Source organism: Garra rufa, chromosome 15, assembly GCF_049309525.1.
Source record: "Garra rufa chromosome 15, GarRuf1.0, whole genome shotgun sequence".
Lineage (NCBI taxonomy): Eukaryota > Metazoa > Chordata > Actinopteri > Cypriniformes > Cyprinidae > Garra > Garra rufa.
The window spans coordinates 45,379,199-45,401,816 of NC_133375.1; the positions used below are offsets into that span (position 1 = coordinate 45,379,199).

Here is a 22,618-nt window from a genome sequence, read left to right on the forward strand (position 1 = left end):
TAGTTGTATCTCTGCCAAATAATTGACCATTTTGACTGGTTTTGTGGTCCAGGCTCATGTATAAATTCACGTAAAAGGTGACGCATGTAATAAGGTAAGAAAATTCACCTTTATAAAGGTTAAAAATTGTCCCTGGAAGTCAGTTTAAGGGAGAAATATCTTGTTTGCCCTTATAAAAACAGCCAGCTGAGAAAGAAGCATCTCTGTGTTTCTCATCTGAGCTCAGTTCATGTGCGTCTGAGGTGTTCTCGTGATTCTTCATGAGGTTCAGATCTCATCAGGGCTCTCATTGCACTCTATTTCTCTCATCTGTGAGATGATGAATCTCTCGCTGGACGGTCCAGGGTTGAATGATTTCGGGCCGCTCTTCATTACGATCCAATCAGCATCAAGGACACTTCAGAAACAAACATCTGTGTTTTTATTAATATTCACGTCACATTTATGATCCTGTCTTCTGCTTCATTTTCTCATGATATTGTTTGAACAACTCATTCATTCGCTCCAACATTTATTAATATAGTTTGAAAATGTACTTGAGATTGAAGTCAGTGAGTGTGAAATGGAGGTGTTGAAGTCACTTGCTCACTGTGTGTGTGTGTGTGTGTGTGTGTGTGTGTGTGTGTGTGTCACAGATGGCCGTTCGAGCAGGACGTGGAGCAGGGCAACACAGATGGACTGGGCGACTGCCAAAGTAAGCAGAACCCGTTTACTGAGCGCTGGACGCTCCTCAGACACAGCTGCACTCACACACACTCACTCACACACTCCTGCACTCGTCAGAAACACTCCTTCACACCAGAAACCACAGCGACAACTATATTGGCATCCGCACCAGCGGACGATAACGCTCTGTTTATTAGAAGAGCTTCTGTTGAGCAACCGCTTTAAATGCTCCAGCTCCTTAAAGCATGCTGGATTCTGATTGGCTGTTGGAGTTTTAATTATTCATCAGCTGGATAAAAATCACTCTGAAAGTGATTCAAACAATTTTGTTCAGGTGCGGTCATATTTATCATTGCTTAGCTAAAATTTTGCCAAAGACTTCCACTTCACTCATTTTCATATTGCTTTTGGTTTGTTTGTTTTCGTTTTAAATGCTCCAGCTCTTTGAAATCTGTGAATTCTGATTGGCTGTTAGTGTTTTTAGCATTCATCAGCTGGAAAAAATGCTTTTAAAGTGATCAATGTTTGGGGTAACTCATAACAAGTAACATGAGTTCGGTAATCGCATTACTTTTTTTAAGTAACTGCACTCTTAAAAGTAAAGCTGCTTCACGATGCCATAGAAGAACCTTTTTTTGTCTAAAATGGTTCCATAAAGAACCTTTAACATCTGAAGTACCTTTCTGTTTCACTTTGTGGTGAAAGAAGGTTCTTCAGATTATAAAAAGGTAAGAAAGAGATGGTTCTTTAAAGAACCTTTGACTGGATGGTTCTTAGTGGAGCCAAAAATGGTTCTTCTATGGCATCGCTGTGAACAACCTTTTAATGCATCTTTATTTTTAAGAGTGTAGTAAAGTAATGTCATTTACAAGAACATATCAGTTACATTTTTTTTTTCCCATTTATTGATTGAAAGATTTTCTGCCCCCATGTTGAGAGAAATCAGGAGTTACTTTAGATGTTACTTTAGTTCTAGAATAAATGGGAACATGCAATAATTTGTGTCACTCACTGATTAAAAAACTGATTTAGTATTCCTCGAAATGAATAAAAACAGTGAAATGCAATCCAGAATATGATTCAAACCTGCAGTTAAATATGTTAAATAATACAAATATCCTTCATGTATTTAATCCTGTTTTATTAACCAGCATCTTTGCTGCTGACCATCAATGATCCAATTCAAGCATATGTGACCCTAGACCACAAAACCAGTCATAAGGGTCAATTTTGTGAAAATGAGATTTATACATCATCTGAAAGCTGAATAAATACGGACAATATCTGGTCAAGATACAACTATTTGAAAATCTGGAATCCGAGGGTGCAAAAAAATCAGAATATAGAGAAAATCGCCTTTAGAGTTGTCCAAATGAAGTTCTTAGCAATGCATATTACTAATCAAAAATTATGTTTAGATATATTTACGGTAGGAAATCTACAAAATATCTTCATGGAACATATTCTTTACTTAATATCCTAATGATTTTTGGCATAAAAAAATACGGTGCTACTTAAGATTGTTTTGTGGTCCAGGTTCACATATGAATAAGCAAAAAATACTCAAGATGTACAAAAAAAGTTGAACTTTCTACTTCTGCGGTCTACTGTACAGACGTCAATTTACTTTTGCTCTAGGCCTGAGGCTTTTGGTGTGAAAAGGCTTTTATATTTGACAAAAATAGAACTTTTTATATTAAAAACAAACCCAGATTTAAAAAGTAACACAAAAGTGAACACATTACTTGAGATAAAAAGTAACAAAGTAACATCATTAGTTACTTTTCTAGGGAGTAACGCAGTATGCTTAAAAATAACTGTCGTTGTCATAGTTACCATTGCTCAGTGTAATTTTCCATTCTAATAGAAATTCGACTGTGGACCTGTGAAATTTTACAGAAATGTTGCCGTTATGTCGTACTGATTTTTAATTGGTAAATCTCTATGGTTATGATTATGAGTGTGAACGAGTCTTCAGTCGTCTGAGCTCTGATCTTGTTAAATGTTCTGCTGCCGCAGTTTTAAATGTGTGGTTAGATTAATTCAGTAATAAATGATGTGTGTGTGAGAAAGAGAATCACATTTGAGCCAATTAACACGTTTTTCCATTTGTCTCCAGATTCGTTCGTGGCTCTCAATGGTGAGTAAAGCTCTTGTCTCTGTCTCTGTCTCTCTCTCACGGTTATCTGCCTCTCCGCCGGCGAATGCTTCATTTCTCTGACTGCGTTTTCTTGTAGAGCATCAGCGCAGGCAGCAGGGTGTGAGCGATATTACCCAGAATGCTGCACGCGGTCAGTGTCTCCAGTGTTTCCTGTGTGTAGATGTAGTTAGAGACGCTTCTCAGCGATTCGCTCTGACCTTTCATTGCCTAATTGGACGGATCTCTGCGCTTCATAGAGCAAAGGATTGTGGGTTAGACACGGGCGAATGCAAATGACTGTTTACAGGGAATAAACACTCAGGGCTTCTCCCAAGACCTGCCAGAAATTATTCATGAAATACAATCAGGCTAAAACCACACACACACACACACACACACACACACACACACACACACACACACACACACACACACACATATGCACATGATTGACAACCCTCCCCCAGCTGCTAGAGTGAATCTGATTGGCTGAAGCAGCGATAGTGACCTATATACACTGCAAAAAATGCTTTTCTTACTTAGATTTTTTCTCTTGTTTCCAGCCAAAATATCTAAAAAAAATCTTGAATCAGGAAGGATTTTCTTGACAAGTAAAAATTATCTTGTTTTTAGTAAAAACAAGTCAAAATGAAGTGAGTTTTTGCTTAAAACAAGCAAAATAATCTGCCAATGGGGTAAGAAAAATAATCTTATTTCAAGCAGACAACTAGATTATTTTTCTTCCCCCATTGGCAGATTATTTTGCTTGTTTTAAGCAAAAACTCACCTAATTTTAGACACAAATTTTTGCTTGTCTAGAAAATCCTTCCTGATTCAAGATTTTTTAGATATTTTGCCTGGAAACAAGACAAAAAAACTAAGTAAGAAAATCATTTTTTGCAGTGAGCACATGTTTATTGGTAATATTAACAATCGTCTCCTGAGCTTCATTAGCGTCCTTATGTCTGTCGCTCGATACTTCATTTATTCTGTGTTTGATGTTGTTTTCTCTCCGTTTCCAGCATAAAGCGCTCATATGCGTGTCTGTCTGGCTTTTTAAGTAATATTCCTCCGTCTGGACGACGGGTTTCTCGTTCTGTTTCGCTAGTTAAAGGACGCTGGCTGTTTGGAGCTGATTTTTCTGTTGGCTTTCCTCTCGAATGTGTGTCATCGTCCTCTTCCTCTGGCTGTGGAAAATGAATTATAAAATAGAGCTGTCACAGTAATCTCGCGGCCCGTGGCGCTTTCTTAAATAAATCATTTTAATGACTGCGGCTGGGAGACGTTCGACTGGCCCACCATAAACAACGGCCACCAGCACAAAACACACACAGAGATGTGGATTAATACAAGTTTAACTAGTCCTGCCATTCACTAACTTTATCAACTAACCCCTTTGACCTAACAGAAGAGTTAATATTTTAAGATTTATAAAATATTGGAAAAAAATATATATATACACTGCTGTTCAAAAGTTTGGGATGAGTATGATTTTTTTATAGTTTTTAAAGACATTTCTTATGCTCATCAAGACATTTATTTATCAAAAATACAGAAAAAGCTGTAATATTCTGAAATATTATTTCATTTTAAAATAACTTTTTCTATGTGAATACATTTTAAAATATAATTTATTCCTGTGATGAGCAGCTGAATTTTTAGCATCATTACTCCAGTCTTCAGTGTCACATGATCTTTCATAAATCTTTCTAATATGCTGATTTCTGGCATTTATTTGATTAAAAATACAGTAAAAATTCTGAAATTATATTAAAATTTAAAACAGATGTTTTCTATGTGAATATCTGTTAAAATGTAATTTATTTCTGCGATTCAAAGCTGACTTTTCAGCATCATTACTGCAGTCTTCAGTGTCACATGATCCTTCAGAAATCTTCTAATATACTGATTTACTATCAGTATTGAAAACCCTTTTTTTTCATGATTCTTTGATGAAAAAAATTAAAAAGAACAGCATGTTTCTAAAAATATACACTACTGTTTAAAAGTCTGGGGTCAGTTAATGTTTATTGTTTCTTTTTTTCTCCAAGGATGTGTTAAATTAATAAAAGTTGATAGATTACATTGTTAGAAAAGATTTATATTTTCAATAAATGCTGTTCTTTTTAACATGTTATTTATCAAAGAATCCTCAAATAAAGAATAACAGGTTCCAAAACAATATTTGTCAGCACAGCTGTTTCCAACATTGATAATTCTAATAATAAATCAGTATATTAGAATGATTTCTGAAGGATCGTGTGACACTGAAGACTGGAGTAAGAGCTGATGAAAATTTAGTTTTGCATCACAGGAATAAATTATATTTTAAAGTATATTCAAATAAAAGCCATTATTTTATATTGTAATAACATTTTGCAATTATTACATTTTTTTTTCTGTATTTTTGATCAAATAAATGCAGCCTAGATGAGTATAAGAGACTTCTTTAAAAACATTACAAGTCTTACTGATCCTAAACTTTTTAGCAGCAGTGTATATATTTAAATATATTGTAGAATAGCAGTCTATTGATATAAATTGTAGTATTTGTTTTATATATATATATATATATATATATATATATATACACACAAAAATATTACAAAAATACAATTTTTGATCCTTTTAAGTGTTTTACTTTGATTTGTTTTTAGTTTAAGATTTTAATTTTCTCTTTTTAATTTTTTAACCCTCAAGAACATTAGTCTGGGAAACCCTGTACTAGAGTAAACTAGCTGTTTGTTAGTGTTACTGCGGTGTTTAACTGTAGTTATGGAGTTGTTGGTCTGATATGTGACCCTGGAGCACAAAACCAGTCTTCAGTAGCAATAGCTAAAAATACATTGTATGGGTCAAAATTACAATTTTTTCTTTTATGCAAAAAATCATTAGGATATTAAGATCATATTCCATAAAGATATTTTGTAAATTTCCTACCGTAAATATATCAAAACTAAATTTTTGATTAGTAATATGAATTGCTAACAACTTCATTTGAACTTTTAAAGGTGATTTTCTCAATATTTAGAGTTTTTTGCATTTTCAAATAGTTGCATCTCAGCCAAATATTGTCCTATCCTAACAAACCAGACATCAATGGAAAGCTATTTATTCAGATTTCATATGATGCATGAATCTTAATTTCAAAAAATGCACCCTTATGACTGATTTTGTGGTCCACATATCTGTTCATCAGATTGATGTAGGTTGGTTAAGTCTTGATAATCATTGCAAGATCTGGTTCAATTTCACATGACCGTTTGAGCAAGTAGTTGATGTAATGGAGTTTATTCTGTGATTATGAGCAGTTTACTGTAAATTACACGGATAATCAGCACATAAACCAGTGAGATGGACGTGAATGGATGTGAAGCATTGATTAGAGAGTGAATGGTGTGTGTCTGAGAGAGATGTTAACGTGTGCTGTGCTCCAGCAGGCCTCCTCACCACTCTTCCTCCCGTCTCCGGGGGCCCGCTGGTCCGGGGCCGCATGGTCAAGCCGAAGGAGGCTGTGCCGCCGGGCGATCAGAGGGACCCATATGTGGCCGTTCCCTCAGAGACGCAGCAGGAAAGCGCGGGTAAGCCTGGGAACGATCATCCTGTGGAGGAAATGAGCTGCTTCCAGCGTCTGCACCGTCAACACGAGACTAATCTCCGTATATGCCTTCAAAACTCTGAGATACATGCCAGAATGGCACTGCGCCTCACGAAACCTTCACAGTCTAGAAATTCAGTTCAGTATTCTGCCCTCCAAAGGCAAAGTGCAGTAACTACGCCAGCACTGAAACTGAGAAAAATGCCTTTACAGTTTTTACACCAACTAGTCAAACATGTTGACACTCTTGTTTCTCTGAAACGGGACAAAATTGAACCAGGAGACTTTGAGGAAAGTCTATTTTAAGCCTTAACTCAATTTTGACGAAATGTGTAGTTACTGTACTTTGCCTTTGGAGGGCAGTATTGGGGATGTAACCATATCAATATCATGGTATCGCAATAGCAAAGATATGAAACGATAGGCAAAAAGTGACAATTTTTTAAATATCCTAACATAAAAAAAAAATTTAAGTTGTGTTTTGGGTCATTATGCTTTGACACAGTATCTGTCAAACGAACTCAAACCGAAAGCACTATAAGTCTGTTTTTGTGGCACGGTTCAAAGTTGGGGAGTAACGCATTACAAATTATGTAACAATATAAAATTTTCCAAGTAACTAGTAAAGTAACGCATTACTTTTTATTTGACACAAAAATATCGGAGTTACTTTTTCAAATAAGTAACGCCAGCTACTTTCCCCTCATTTATTGATTAAAAGCTCTCCTGTCCCCATGTTGAGAGAAATTGTGAGTAAGATGTTACTTTAGTTCTAGAATAAATGTGAACATGCATTAATTCATCTCACTCACTAAAAAAACAGATACAGTGTTCTTCAAAATGAATAAAAACACTGAAATTCAACGCAAACCTGCAATAATTAAATATGTTCAATAATACAAATATCCTTTATGTATTTAATCCCATTTTATTAACCGATGTCTTTGCTGCCGACCTTCGATGATCCAATTCATCCATACTAATAAGCAAAGATTACTCAAGATAATCTAACATTTGTTTTCCTTTTTTTATTGTTGAAGAGTTGACATTTGTTCTTCTGCGGTCTACTGTACAGACGTCAATTTACTTTTCTCTAAGCCTGAGGTTTTTGGTGTGAAAAGGCTTTTACATTTGACAAAAATACAACTTTTTATATTAAAAACAAGCAAGCCCTGCCCAGATTTAAAAAGTAACGCAAAAGTAACGTAACGCATTACTTTCCATAAAAAGTAACTAAGTAACGTAATTAGTTACTTTTTTAGGGAGTAAATCAATATTGTAACGCATTACGTTTAAAAGTAACTTTCCCCAACACTGATGATCAAAATAGGGAGAAACAGTTAAAGGGTTGAAGTTCAGGTAAAAGACTTTCTAGTTTCTGAAGTTCTGGTTTTGGTTTTCTTAGTTAAGAACATGGGTTGGAGCTTAAATTTTGAACACTCAAAGTGCATTAGATAGAAGAATTTAACTTTAAAATGTACTTTATTTAAACATTATATTGTGGACTTCATATCATGAGATTTTGATATGGTTACATTCCTATTCAGTATCAATGCAAACAACTGAGATTTTTACGCTCATGCATTTGGCAGATGCAGTTATTTTATTTTTGGTTAGCATTTATTTTATTTCAAGTAGCCAAAATAGTTTTTATGGTTTTAATTTTAGTTGTAGTTAACTATAATAAGCCTGTGTTTAACAGTGTGATCCGGAAGGACAGAAGGATTCCAGCGTTTGGCGGATCGATGCGCGTGATCGAGTGTTAGAGACGACAGCGGCGCTGAGCTCATTAGCAAACGGCAGCGTTTAATTGACATTGATTATCAATAACGAAGCGGTTAATCTCCTGACAGACAGTGATCGTGACGTCTGTGTTCATGAATCTCTCCGTTCGTGTGTTTTAACACTAAAGCGACGGGTGAATGAAGGCAGCGGAGTGTTTGACGGTCGCTGGAAGCAGTTGACATGTTTCAACGCAAACAATGGTGGCAGAAACACATCACTGCTGACGTCTGAGCCTCGGTTACAGCGTTTACCGCGGTACTGAAGCGAGGCTCGCGCGTCACATCGGCTTCTTCTCAAAGGCTTTATTCATTTGATGATTTAAATATGGGTTGCTCTGAGTTCTGCTTGAGTTTTCTTTCTGATGGTGAGCTTTGTGATGATGTTTGGTTTATGATGCATGGCTTCTGTATTCACTGCTTTTGCTGTTTTCAGACTCTTCCTCACACGGCCAGATATTTCCTTTCTGCTTAACATATTAACACGCTCATGAATATTCATGCAGGCTCCGCCCCCTCCCTCTCTCTGGTGTGTCAGTAGTGTGACGCTCAGATGTGCTGCGAACACCAAACGCTCATGATTCACCGCTTCATCAACAACAAATACACCTGTATTCCTATAGCGCTGCATACTAAATTCATGATGCAAACCTTAATCAAATCTGGGAATTTCAGCTGTAAAGCAGCTCTACAGAAGACAATATTGTCATATTTAAGATGAGCTCAGTACCTGTGTTAATTCAGATTTGGTTCAATAACTGTAAAATGTATCATTTATGAAACAAATACAGTCTCAGCTGTAAAGCGGCTCTAAAATACAATAGTTTAATGAATCGGATCAATTCAGTTCAGTGTTGATTCAGTTCAGTTCAGCTGTTAAAATGTGCAAAATTCATCATGAAACACCAAAAATACAATAATTTTTTGTTTAAAGGAAATGAAGCTCTTTTTTTGACATTTTAGCCCAAATCTATGGAAGCCTGTTTCCACCACTGAATAAAAAATAAAGAAAGTCACAATTCTGACTTTTTTTTTCCTCAGAATTGCACGACACAAACTCGCAATTCTGACTTTTTTTCTTGGAATTGTGAAGTATAAACTTGCAATTGCGTGTTATAAAGTCAGAATTATGGATACAGATTTGCAATTGCGAGATATAAACTTAGAATCCTGACTTTATATCTCGCAATTCAGACTTCATTTCTCAGAGTTGCAATTGTTTATCTCACAATTCTGACTTTATAACTTGCAATTGTGAGTTTGAAAAAAAGGTAGAATTGCAAGTTTGTATTATGCAATTGCGAGAAAAAAAAATCAGAATGCATGATATAAGCTCACAATTTTAAGTAATAAAGTCAGAATTGCACGTTTGTATCATGCAATTCTGAGAGAAAAAAGTTGTGAGATGTAAATTTGCAATTGTTAGGAAAAAAGTCAGAATTGTGAGGTATAAACTCACAGTTGTGCGTTATGAAGTCCAATTTTGAGGGGGAAAAAGACTGATATGTTCTCAGAATTGCATTATATCTCACAATTCTGACTTTATAACTCACAATTCTATATATATATATATATATATATATATATATATATATGTATAACTCACACTTCTGAGAAAAAAGTCACAATTGCAAGATATAACCTCACAAATCTGTGGAAAAAAGTCAGAATTGTAAGTTTATATCTCAAACTTTTGACTTTTTTCCTCAAAATTGCGAGTTTGTCTCACAATTCTGACTTTATAACTCACAATTGCCAGTTTATATCATGCAATTCTAAGAAAAAAATTCTGAACTGTGAGTTTTTATCTTGTAATTCTGACTTTATACCTCGCAATAGTGAGTTAATTGTTATGAGTTGTGAATTTATATCTTGCAATTTAGATTTTGTTTTTCAAATTTGCAAATTTGTCTCACAATTCTGACTTTATAACTCACAATTGCCCATTTACATCATGTAATTCTGAGAAAAAAAGTGAGATTTTATCTAGAAATTCTGACTTTATAACTTATAACTGTTTATATCTCAAAATTCTGGGGAAAAAGTCAGAAAGTCGTGCATTTGTGAGATAAAAAAAAAGTTGCAATTACCATTTTTATTTTTTATTAAGTGGCGAAAACGGGCTTCCATACCAATCCTCAAAACTGTAATGACAAAAATCATAATCTTATTAATTAATTAAATGTATTATTAAATTACCTTATGTATTAATTTAATTTGTAAATATATTATTTAAATAGTAACATACTTGTACATCATAGAAGTAGTATGTATGTTAGAACATTAATGCTGTAAATAGCCGTCATTTTCATGATCCAAAACAGCTTCTATTTTGTTTCTCCGATTTGATTTTGTGGTTTGATGATGTATTGATGTTTTGGATGAAGATGTCAGGTTGAGCTGGTGTTCACAGTACGTTTGAACCCGTGTGTGTGTTAAGTGTGTGTGTGTGTGTGTGTGTGTGTGTTCATGATCCTCCCCTCCTCCACCATCTGCTGCCATTGTGATTCCACAGGACCTTCATCCTCCCGATGGATCGTTCCAAGGCTGAACCTTTAATGTAGCCACAGCGTTTGACTAACCTTAATCTAGTGTGTCTCACCCTCCTCCTCGCTCAACCAGTAGACGCGCCCCTCTCTCTCTCTATCTCTCTGCAGACCTGTGGCTCTCGCTCGCCCATCCTCCTCCGTGGGTCTAATTTATAGGTCAATTACAGACACACACACACACACACACACACACACACACACACACACACACACACAGGAGCGTCTCTGGGGTTGGTGTTGCATTGGCTCGTGTTGGTGTGATATCAGCGGGTGGTTGAACACACACACACACACACACACACACACACACACACACGGGTGTGGCTCACAAACACACAAACCCTGATCAGACGCAGTCCAACGCTACACAAAGCATTTGCATTTGCTCTTTTGTGCAGCTGGACCGTCAGAGACTGAATCAATTATCACATGATTCATATGATTCACACGAATTATATCAGTATAAAGCAGTTTCAGCACATTTACTGCAGTAAAACACACATGTGACTCTGGTGCACACGATCTTAAGTCTTCAGTAGCACAGGTATATTCGTAGCAATAGCTAAAAATACATTAGTATGGGTCAAAATGATCAATTTTATGCTTAAAATCATTAGGATATTAAATAAAGATCATGTTTCATTAAGGTTTTTGTAATGTCCTGCTGTTAATATATCAAAACTTAATTTTTGATTAGTAATATGCATTGCTAAGAACTTCATTTGCACAACTTTAAAGGAGATTTTCTCAATATTTAATTTTTTGGCACCTTCAAATTGAAGGTTTTCAAAAAGTTGTATCTCAGGCAAAATATTTATTCAGCTTATTCAGATGATGTATAAATCTCAATTTTATATTTTCATTTTAATATCAGTTTAATTTTTAGTTTAATGTGCTTTTGTCATTTTTATTATTTTTTGTTCTATATTAAATTCTATTTAATGAAATTGAGTAAAATTTTATTTTCATTTTTTGTCTTCAGTTAGTAATTTTGTGCTATTGTCATTTTATTATTTTTTGTGAAATTCTATGTAATTAAATTCAGTTTAATTTTATTTTCATTTTTGTTTTTTTCTTGTTTTTTATTTTAGTTTTAGTTGTAAGTCATTTTTAGTTTTTATTTTCAGTTAGTAATTTTCTCATTTTTATTATTTTTGTTCTTTATTCAATTCTTTTTAATTAAATTAAATTCAGTTTAATTTTATTTTTGTTTTGTTTGTTTTTTTAGTTGTAAGTCACTTTTAGTTTTTATTTTCAGTTAGTAATTTTGTGCTTTTGTCATTTTTATTATGTTTTGTTCTTTATTAAATTCTATTTAATTAAATTCGGTTTAATTTTATTTTCATTTTCGTTTTTTTCTTGTTTTTTATTTGAGTTTTAGTTGCAAGTAATTTTTAGTTATTTGTTTTCAGTTAGTAATGTTGTGCTTTTGACTTTTTTTGTTCTTTATTAGATTCTGTTTAATTTTATTTTTGTTTTTGTTTTCAGTTTTAGTTGATTAATTTTATTTCAGTTTTAGTTGTAAGTCTCTTTTAGTTATTTATGTTCGGTTAGTAAGTTTAGTGCATCTACTTAAACTTACTGTATTTAAATAGCTCAAGTTTTATCTAATATTTGTTCTATTTCCGCTATATTTTAATTTGGGGTCATTCTACAGAAATGTCCACTTTTGGTATGGCAAGATGTCAACATTTAAACATAGACCACATAAATAGATTACCTTTAGACTTTATGAACACTCTTTTGTGCAATTATTCAAAGACCACATGTACTAGTTTTTATCTCTGACCTTCTTTGGCAATATTAAGGGTTTTTATTTAAATGTTATTTCTCAATTTTTTTTCAGCACATATCATCAGAGTTACAGAAAAATAACGAAAATGCAAGAAATAATGAGATTATGTTTTATTTATTTAATGCGGCAGAAAAACCCACAGTAACACCAGTGACACATAAGACCTGATATGCTGATCTTCACTGCTGTTCATGAGGAAGCTGACAATTATCATGAAAAATGCATTTCACAAAATGTCTGCTGCAAGGAATCAAACCACGTTGTCAGTCATAGTATACTCACTAAATGAAGTCGTTTAATCTATTTGTATTCTAGTGTTTAACAATTCTCTATCAATAAAGTAAGTTACACCAGTGACTTCAACTAAAAGCTTCATATGAAATCATGCAGATGAGAACATTTCTGAACAGTGGACTTAACACAGGCCTGTTTTCATAGATCTTTAGGAAATATGAAGAAGGAAGTGTGATTGTTATTTCAAAATAAAAGATTTTTGGTCCAGGGGACCACTAGTTGTATTATATATTTTTATTTTTTATGTCATTTATGTTGTTGAGCTCAAAATAAAGCACTTTCTCTCTGTGCACGGCTGTGGGGATGAGCGGTTTTGCGCTGTTTGTGATTCTACATCAATCATTTAAAAACAAATATTGGCACATTGATGCTTCAAATAGGGGTAATGGTTCAAATAACATTTTGCTTCATTTTCAAATATAAAGAAATTGTAACTTTAAGGGTAATGTTTCTGTAAAGGCTAGGGACTGAAAAAAAGGCCATTTCCATAGAATGACTCTTTACTGAAGAGTTTTGAATGAGTGTAGCTTTAGTTAAAGATAGCGCAGCTGTGATGTGAACATATGAACACAGAGTGCAGGAGATTCCATGCTGTTCACTGTTGATATTCACATGCAGCTCTGAGTGTGTTCTGACTGTCAGCGAGTGCAGATCCTCATCACAGTAATGAACAGAGTGTATATAGCAGCGGCGGCGCTGAATAAGACGCAGCTGTAATTCCTGTATACACTGACCTCAATCTGGAGACAAAGCCTTTTAAAACACCCACAGCCTGATCCACTTCATCAGACACTCTTTACCCTGCTACTGCTCATATTTACACCCTCAGACTCAGCTGCTGTGAGAATCTGTGTTTCTGAGGATCTTCTGAAGGTCACCGAGTTAAACAGGAGCAAGAACGCTAGCACTGCTACTACATTACAGCAGCGGCAAACAGCTGAGTGCTAACACTAACGCTAGCAACATGCTAAATATGTTAGAAACATGCTAGCAACATTCTTATCATGCTAGAATCATGTTAGCAACACGTTAGCAAAAAGCTAAATATGCTATTGTGCTAGCAACACGCTACTCATGTTAGAAACATGTTAGCAAAATACGAAATAATCTAGCAACATGCTAATCATGCTAGAATCATGTTAGCAACACGCTAGCAAAAAGCTAAATATGCTAGCAACAAGCTAATCATACTAGAATCGTGCTAGCAACACGCTACTCATGTTAGAAACATGCTAGCAACATGTTAATCATGCTAGAATCATGTAAGCAACATGTTAGCAAAAAGCTAAAAATGCTAGCAACACGCTACTCAGGTTAGAAATATGTTAGCAAAATGTGAAATATTCTAGCAACATGCTAATCATGCTAGAATCATGCTAGCAACACGCTACTCATGTTAGAAACATGTTAGCAAAATACGAAATAATCTAGCAACATGCTAATCATGCTAGAATCATGTTAGCAACACGCTAGCAAAAAGCTAAATATGCTAGCAACAAGCTAATCATACTAGAATCGTGCTAGCAACACGCTACTCATGTTAGAAACATGCTAGAATCATGTAAGCAACATGCTAGCAAAAAGCTAAAAATGCTAGCAACACGCTACTCAGGTTAGAAATATGTTAGCAAAATGTGAAATATTCTAGCAACATGCTAATCATGCTAGAATCATGCTAGCAACACGCTACTCATGTTAGAAACATGCTACCAACATGTTAATCATGCTAGAATCATGTTAGCAACACGCTAGCAAAAAGCTAAATATGCTAGCAACACGCTACTCATGTTAGAAACATGTTAGCAAAATGCGAAATATTCTAGCAACATGCTATTCATGCTAGAATCATGCTAGCAACACGCTACTCATGTTAGAAACATGCTAGCAACATGTTAATCATGCTAGAATCATGTTAACAACACGTTAGCAAAAAGCTAAATATGCTATTGTGCTAGCAACACGCTACTGATGTTAGAAACATGTTAGCAAAATACGAAATATTCTAGCAACATGCTAATCATGCTAGAATCATGTTAGCAACACGCTAGCAAAAAGCTAAATATGCTAGCAACAAGCTAATCATACTAGAATCGTGCTAGCAACACGCTACTCATGTTAGAAACATGCTAGCAACATGTTAATCATGCTAGAATCATGTTAACAACACGTTAGCAAAAAGCTAAATGTGCTATCGTGCTAGCAACACGCTACTCATGTTAGTAGCAAGTTGTTAATATTGCTTTTCTATTATTGTTAATAAATCCCATGCTGCGTCCGAAATCACATACTGCTTCAGTAGGTACTACATTTAAATTTGAACATACTTCATGACCGTTCTATATAGTATGAATAAAGGTAGTATGAGTGGAATTCGGACATACTACATCCGCCGCGTCTCCACTTTTCGCCATTTTTCGAATATGACGACTCCTCTCCTGGAGCCTGAAGTGTCCATGGTGTGCCTACGGCAGAATTCGGGCGGAAGCAGTAGGTCATCCGGGAACTTCTCGTCTACTGTATTTCAATACTATGAATTCGGACATACGCCTCACATAATGTTTTTCGCATTCTATATAGTAGGGAAGTATGCGATTTCAGACGCAGCCCCAGTGAATGTTTCAACGTTTAAACTCCCAGATGAGACTACGACCATGCAACATGCCAAAAATAATAATATCTTTAGAATCTTTAGAAGAAATCAGATTGTTATTATTCAAAAAATGATATACATTTTGATAAACATTTTAATTTACCACTCACAGCAAAACACAGAGAACGCACATCAATCCTGAGGATCTATAGCAGTAGAGCAGACGCCAGAAAACTGAGGAGAATCCGCTTCTGTAACTGATGTAGATTTACAGAAAATTACCGTTGTTTGGCAAATAAATAATTTGACGTATTTATTCTATCTCAAATGACAAGGGATCAACTTGAATTAGGAATTATTTAAAGGAATAGTTCACTTTCAGAACAAAAATGTACAGATAATGTACTAACCCCCCCCATGAAGAAATTATGTTTTTTGAGAAAAACATTTCAGGATTTCTCTCCAGATACAGTGCCTTGCAAAAGTATTCACACCCCTTCATTTGTTTCACATTTTGTTTTGTTGCAGCATTATGTTAAACTGCTTTAAATTAGTTTTTCCCCACATCAGTTTACACTCCATACACCATAATAATGACAAAGCAAAAACCAGATTTGCCAATTTTACAAATGTATTAAAAATAAAACACTGAAATAAGTAGATTGCATAAGTATTCATACCCTTAACTCAGTCCATAGTTGAAGCAGCTTTACAGCCTCAAGTGTTTTTGGGTCTGATGTGAGCATCTTTGCACATCTGCATTTGGCAATTATCTGCCATTCTTTGCCTCACCTTTTCACCTCTCCATCTCTGTCAGCTTGGACATTTTCTAGAGTCCTAGTTGTTCCAATCGTCTTCCATTATGGAGAATGCTTCTGTCAACCTTCAATGCAGCAGATTTGTTTCTGAACTCTTCTCTAGATCATCGCCTTAACGCAAGTCTGTCACTGAGCTCTACAGGCAGTTATCTTGGTTTTTGCTCTGATCTGCATTTTCAGCTGTTAGACCTTTTCTGAGAGGTGTGTGTCTTTCTAAATCAGACTCATTCAGATGAATTTGCCACAGTTTATCTCCACTCCAAGTGTAGGAACATCTAGAAGCAATATGAATGCTCCTGAGATACATTTCCAGTGTCCCAGAAAAGGGGGTGAATACTTATGCAAAGGAAACTTTTCAGTTTTTTATTTCTAATAAATTTGCAAAGTTGTTACAAACCTGTTTTGTGCTGTCATTATGGAGTATGAGATGTAGGTTGATGTGGAGAAAAAAAGTAATTGAAAGCAGTTTAACATAATACTGTGAAAAAAATGAAGGGGTATGAATACTTTTGCAAGGCACTGTAGTGGACTTCTATGGTTCCCCCAAGTTTGAACTTTCAAAATGCAGTTTAAATGCGGCTTCAAAGGACTCTAAACGACCCCAGCCGAGGAAGAAGGGTCTTATCTAGTGAAACGATTGGCCATTTTCTAAAAACATTTACAATTTATAAACGTTTTAATCTCTACACAGAGTACACTCAGAGATAGACAAGACAAGCATTTGAGGTTAAAAAGTATATAAATTGTAATTTTTTTTTTAGAAAATAACCAATGGTTTCGCTAGATAAGACCCTTCTTTTCTCAGCTGGGATCGTTTAGAGCTCTTTGAAGCTGCATTTAATCTACATTTTGGAAGTTCAAACTCAGAGCACCATAGAAGTCCACTATATGGAGAGAAATCCTGAAATGTTTTCCTCAAAAAACGATTTCCTTATGACTGAAGAAAGAAAGACATGATTAATCTGTAAATTTTTGTATTGAAAGTGAACTACTCCTTTAAGTTTATATGAATTAACCCATAAAGGCATTCTCTCAGACAGCCTGAGCTCATATGGACTGAAGGCCTCTGCATTATAGATGTGTGTATTATTCACTTACAGGAGTTAAACTCACTACAGTGTGGCCTCTGGCTACTAGAAATACATGAATCCTGAGCAGAGATGTTTCATACATTATGTAATGATATTTGCACACGCCCCATTAACCTTGTCTCGGCGTCTCCTCAGACCTTAAATCATCTGATCTGGAATAGATGCTAAAAGGGTGAGGCGTAATGAGGGCTGAACATGAGCTCACGCCGTATGCTGTGCTGGGGATGTTTAATGAGTTATTACAGCTTCTCATTTCAGATGTTTTAATGCTCATGGATTAGAGGGAGGTTTCAGGTGAGCGCTCTGAATATCAGCGGTGGCTCAGACTTTCACCTGATTAACAGATTTAATTGTTTCCTCTTTAAACAATAATTCAGTGTCGTGGCTTTCCAAGCGCATCTTCACAGATAAATCCAGCAGCAGCTTCTCTCTCTCTGTGTGTGTGTGTGTGTGTGTGTGTGTGTGTGTGTGTGTGTGAATATTCACGCGTCTCAGTCTCGCGCAGGAATCGTCTTATTTACATGCGTGCGACTGCAGGATTGTGTCTGTGAAGCTCAACACGTCTAATTGTCAGGAGTGACGTCTCATGAAATTCAAATGTGTAATGCCTGCGTGAGATTTGTTCCGCTGGCGATTCGCTCCGAGCAACCTGTGAGGGAAAGGAACCATTAAAAACACACCGTTTTTGAGTTTGCATGCATTTTAATTCATTTTAGTAGCATTCGGATTGAGAATATCACAGCAAGTGTCATTTATTGTAAAGGAGAAGCAAAAACACACTGAAACATTTGATTAAAAGAGTCAGATCTGGTGTTGAAAATGAATGTGTGTGTGTGTGTGTATCCGCTGGATCTTTTCTCTTCAATAACGTCACTTTATCTCTGGTGTCTTGCTGATTTAAGTGCATGTATGCAGTCAGTTCTGCTCAGGTTCCCAGCAAAAATTCTTTTCTTACAGATTTGTTGTCTTGTTTCAAGTCAAAATATCTAAACATTCTTAAATCAAGAAGGATTTTCTAAATGAGTAAAATAATTGTCTTGTTTTCAGAAAAATCAATTCAAAATTAAGTGCATTTTTGCTTGAAACAAAGAAAATAATCTGCCAATGGGGTAAGAAAGTAATCTGGTCTTCTGTTTGAAATAAGATATGTTTGCTTACCCCAGAAAATCCTTCTTGATTTAAGAATTTGTAGATATTTTGGCTGGAAACAAGACAGTGCAGTGTGTAGAGAATCACATTACTACTAACTAACCACAAACACACACTTAATGCACTCTTGAAAATCAAGCTGCTTCACGATGCCATAGAAGAACCTTTTTGGTCTAAATGGTTCCATAAAGAACCTTTAACATCTGAAGAACCTTTCTGTTTCACTTTGTGGTGAAAGAAGGTTCTTCAGATTATAAAAAGGTAAGAAAGAGATGGTTCTTTAAAGAACCTTTGACTCAGTGGTTCTTCAATGGCATTTATTTTTAAGAGTGCACTGACCGTCTTCAGCTTTAACGTCTATTGATTCAGCAGTTCAAACACATCATGTTTTGCTTCTGTTTGATGTTTTTCTTTAATACTTTGCTGTGATATTTTCTCTAATACTCCAGGATGTATGTGAGCAGTTTTAGATTCTATAAAAAAGAAATAATGACATAAAAATACATTAGCATTTTCAAAAGATTCTAATAAGAAACATTTCAAAACAATGTTCCCACAACGTTTGTATAACCTAAAGATGTTAGCCGGACATCTGGAGTCTGACAAACGCTCCACAGTCAGCATCACACACAGTTTGACACAAAAGATATTGCTTAAAGGGTTAGTTCACCCAAAAATGAATATTAGCCCATTATTTACTCATCCTCCAGGCATCCGGGGGGCGAATGAAGGCCTTCTGTAGCAAATCGATGCATTTTTGAGAGAAAAATATCCATATTTAAAACATAATAATCACTCTAATCTAGAGCTCACACGGAGGTAGCTCCGGACAGATGGTGTAAGACGTTGGTGTTTGCGCATGCGCTTGTGAGTCTTGAGAAAACCAACGTTTGTTTACAGAAGCAAAGGAAGCAAAGTTTCCTTACTTCAGCAAAGGAAAACCAGTCTCCTCTTGGTTTTTTATCAATATCCTCCGACATTCTTCTTTACAAATCCTCGTTTTGTACTTCTAATTCCTGACCGCTGTTTTGTTTTGGTTGCTCCACTTAAGATTGGAGCATGTGCAACGTCAACGTCTTACGGCTTCCATGTACAACCAGTTGGCGTTAGCAAGATTAAAGTAATTATGTTTTAAATATAGATATTTTTCTTACAAAAACGCATTTATTCGCTACAGGAGGCCTTTATTCACCCCCTGGAGCCGTGTCAGGCACTTTTTATTATGGTTGGATGCACTTTATTGGACTTGTTTTGGACTGATGAAGAGAAACACCTGTTTATGCCATTATAAAGCTTGGAAGTGCCAGAATATTTTTTTATTTAAGAAGGGAGTCATATACACCTCGGATGCCTGGAGGGAAAGTAAATAATGGGCTGATTTTGATTTTTGGGTGAACAGACCCTTTAAACCCACAGTGGCATTATAAAATAAACCATTTTTTACATTAAAATCAAACAAGCAAGCCCTACCCAGATTTAAAAAGTAATGCAAAAGTAACATAATGCAATACTTTCCATAAAATGTAACTAACGTAATTAGTTACTTTTAGGAAGTAATGCAATATTGTAATCCATTACTTTTAAAAGTAACTTTCCTCCAACACTATGCAGTAGTCAATTGTGCCCATCTAGTGCATGTTTGCATAAAAATATTAAAAAACAAGCAAGCCCGGACCAGATTTAAAAAGTAATGCAAAAGTAACGTAACGCATTATTTTCTGTTAAATGTAAATAAGTCATGTAATTAGTTACTTTTTAGGGAGTAATGCAATATTGTAATGCATTACTTTTAAAAGTCCCCAACACTGTGCAAACCATGGACTTGGCAACTTGGCAACTTAATCATGAGGATATGTTCGAAGAATGTTGTTTCTATGTTCATCCCATCAAACATTATCAAAGTAAATCCAGTAAACCAACAGATTCTCAGTTTCCTAAAAGGAGTCTGTTTTTCATCCACAGTATTTGTTTTGATTTGTTTTTAGTAATAATTGGTATTTTAACCATACTATAATGATAACCCTGAATAATATCCTGTTTCATATCAGTTAATGAGAATATATCAGACATTTTGAAGTGTCCAAATCTAGTGTTCGTCAGAATGAGAGCAATCTGAACCCTGTAGAAAGGGTCCATCTGCAGCACTCCGTTTTTCCAGGTTTTGTCCTTTTTATGGCTCTTTGAAGTTGAGTAACAGTGCATTAAGGTTAGAAAGGATCTTCAAAGGTTTTCTGAGTGCTGGCGGTGCTCTCCTCATCCTCACTACTGAGAGCTTTTAACCTTCAGGAGATTCAGAGTCTTCATCTGTGCTGGATCTCCAGCCAAACGAGTTGAGCTCCGCTGATCGTGTCACATGTCTTTGGATGCGCTCGATAAATAAACCATGCAGATTGGTTGTGCTAACAGCTCTATATACCGAATATATAGTGGTATGCTTTCCAACATGAAAATGAATCCGGTAGAGCCGTGTCATTTCTCAAGGGTATCGTACAGTAGACGCATGAAAGAGGCGCTTTAAAACATCAAACAGTCTGTGAGGAAGAGCGCTCCCCTGAGAGGAACAATGAGAGTGAAGTTAAAAAGAGAGAAGCGCCCCTCAGATCTTCCCAACCAGACGTGTGACGGCGTTTTGTCATCTTAGAGAGAGAGACTCCTTCAGAAGATCCGGAGCGCTTCCTACAGCCCTCATGAGAGAGCCACCAATATTCAAAACCAGTCGAGACTCAGAGTCCATTAAACGTCTGGAGCTCTAAAATCTGGACCCACACTAGCCGTGCGGTCTGCGCGTGTGTTAATGTGTCTGTGCTCCCCGCTGAATAGCGGTAACACACTTCTGCCTTGTCTAATGAATTAGCTTTTATGAGTTTGCAACAATTGTAAAACACTGGATTTATTTGCCTCTGTGGAAATATAGCAGCACCTGTGTGTATTTTAAACGGCCGATCTGCTGAGAATTTCGTGGCTTGTGGTGTTTGGATGAGAATGGAAATGGGAATCTAACCTAATTCATCAGCTATTGAATAGATTGAGACATCTGCTAACATTATTTCTCACTACAATAGTGTATCTCTCAGAGGACACATCACAGCTTCATCTACGAGTTGAAATGCACATTATTTCTCTCATTAGGTGTCTATATTGCAGGTTAATACTGCAGTCCTGATTTTAAGGATGCATCGACGTGCACGTGGCTGCTTAAGGGACGATTCACACAGAACACGTTTTTCCGTTGAAAAATGGGGGAAAATGCAAGGTCTCAAGACATTTTTTAAAAGTAGAGCTTATTTTAACTTGAGTGCCAGGTTTTTTGAAGATGCTGCAAAAGACATCAGACGTGAATGCAGTAGCATTGTTGGGAGTAATGCGTTACAAGTAACTAGTAAAGTAATGCATAACTTTTTAATTTACAAGAAATTATCTTGTTACTTTTATTTTCACATGTATTGATTGAAAGCTCTCCTGTCCCCATGTTGAGAGAAATCAGGAGAAAGATGTTACTTTAGTTCTAGAATAAATGTGAACATGCATTAATTCATCTCACTCACTAAAAAACAGATTCAGTTCAAAACAAACAAGCAAGCCCTGCCCAGATTTTAAAAGTAATGCAAAGGTAACATAACGCAATACTTACCATAAAAGGTAACTTACATTATTAGTTACTTTTTAGGGAGTAATGCAATATTGTAATGCATTACTTTTAAAAGTAACTTTCCCCAACACAGTGCAGTAGTCAAATGTATCTGTCTAGTTCATGTTTGCATAAAAATATTTAAAGAAACAAGCAAGCCCTGCCCAGATTTAAAAAGTAACGTAACACATAACTAAAGCAATTAGGTTTTTTTAGGGAGTAACGCAACATTGTAATGCATTACTTTATAAGTAATATTAAAAAACAAGCAACCCCTGCCCAGATTTAAGAAGTAATGCAAAAGTAACATAACGCAATACTTTCCATAAAAGGTAACTAATGTAATTAGTTACTTACTATCTTACTGGGAGGCAACAATTTGTTCTTTACGAGAACCACACATGATCTACCAAATCCATCAGTTCTGCTGTACCTCAAGGTTTTGTTTTAGGCCTTTTCCTTTTTACTATTTATATGCTACCAATTGTGCAAATAATCAAACTCTATGGGTTTAACGTC

At 35.6% G+C, this 22,618-nt stretch overlaps 1 protein-coding gene across 4 annotated transcripts in view; it reads left to right on the top strand.

Annotated features, from left to right (window-relative positions):
• LOC141286624 (semaphorin-6A-like) overlaps positions 1 to 22,618 on the top strand; it is a 114,895-nt gene that overhangs the window by 89,270 nt on the left and 3,007 nt on the right. The window contains exons 16-19 of one of the 4 annotated variants that reach the window (XM_073818676.1): positions 636 to 694; positions 2,786 to 2,806; positions 2,904 to 2,957; positions 6,247 to 6,387. In XM_073818676.1, the coding sequence (XP_073674777.1) occupies positions 636 to 694; positions 2,786 to 2,806; positions 2,904 to 2,957; positions 6,247 to 6,387 (275 nt within the window). Of the gene's footprint in view, positions 1 to 635; positions 695 to 2,785; positions 2,807 to 2,903; positions 2,958 to 6,243; positions 6,388 to 22,618 lie in introns of all 4 variants that reach the window. The other 3 variants (XM_073818677.1, XM_073818678.1, XM_073818679.1) reach the window with 3 other exon arrangements.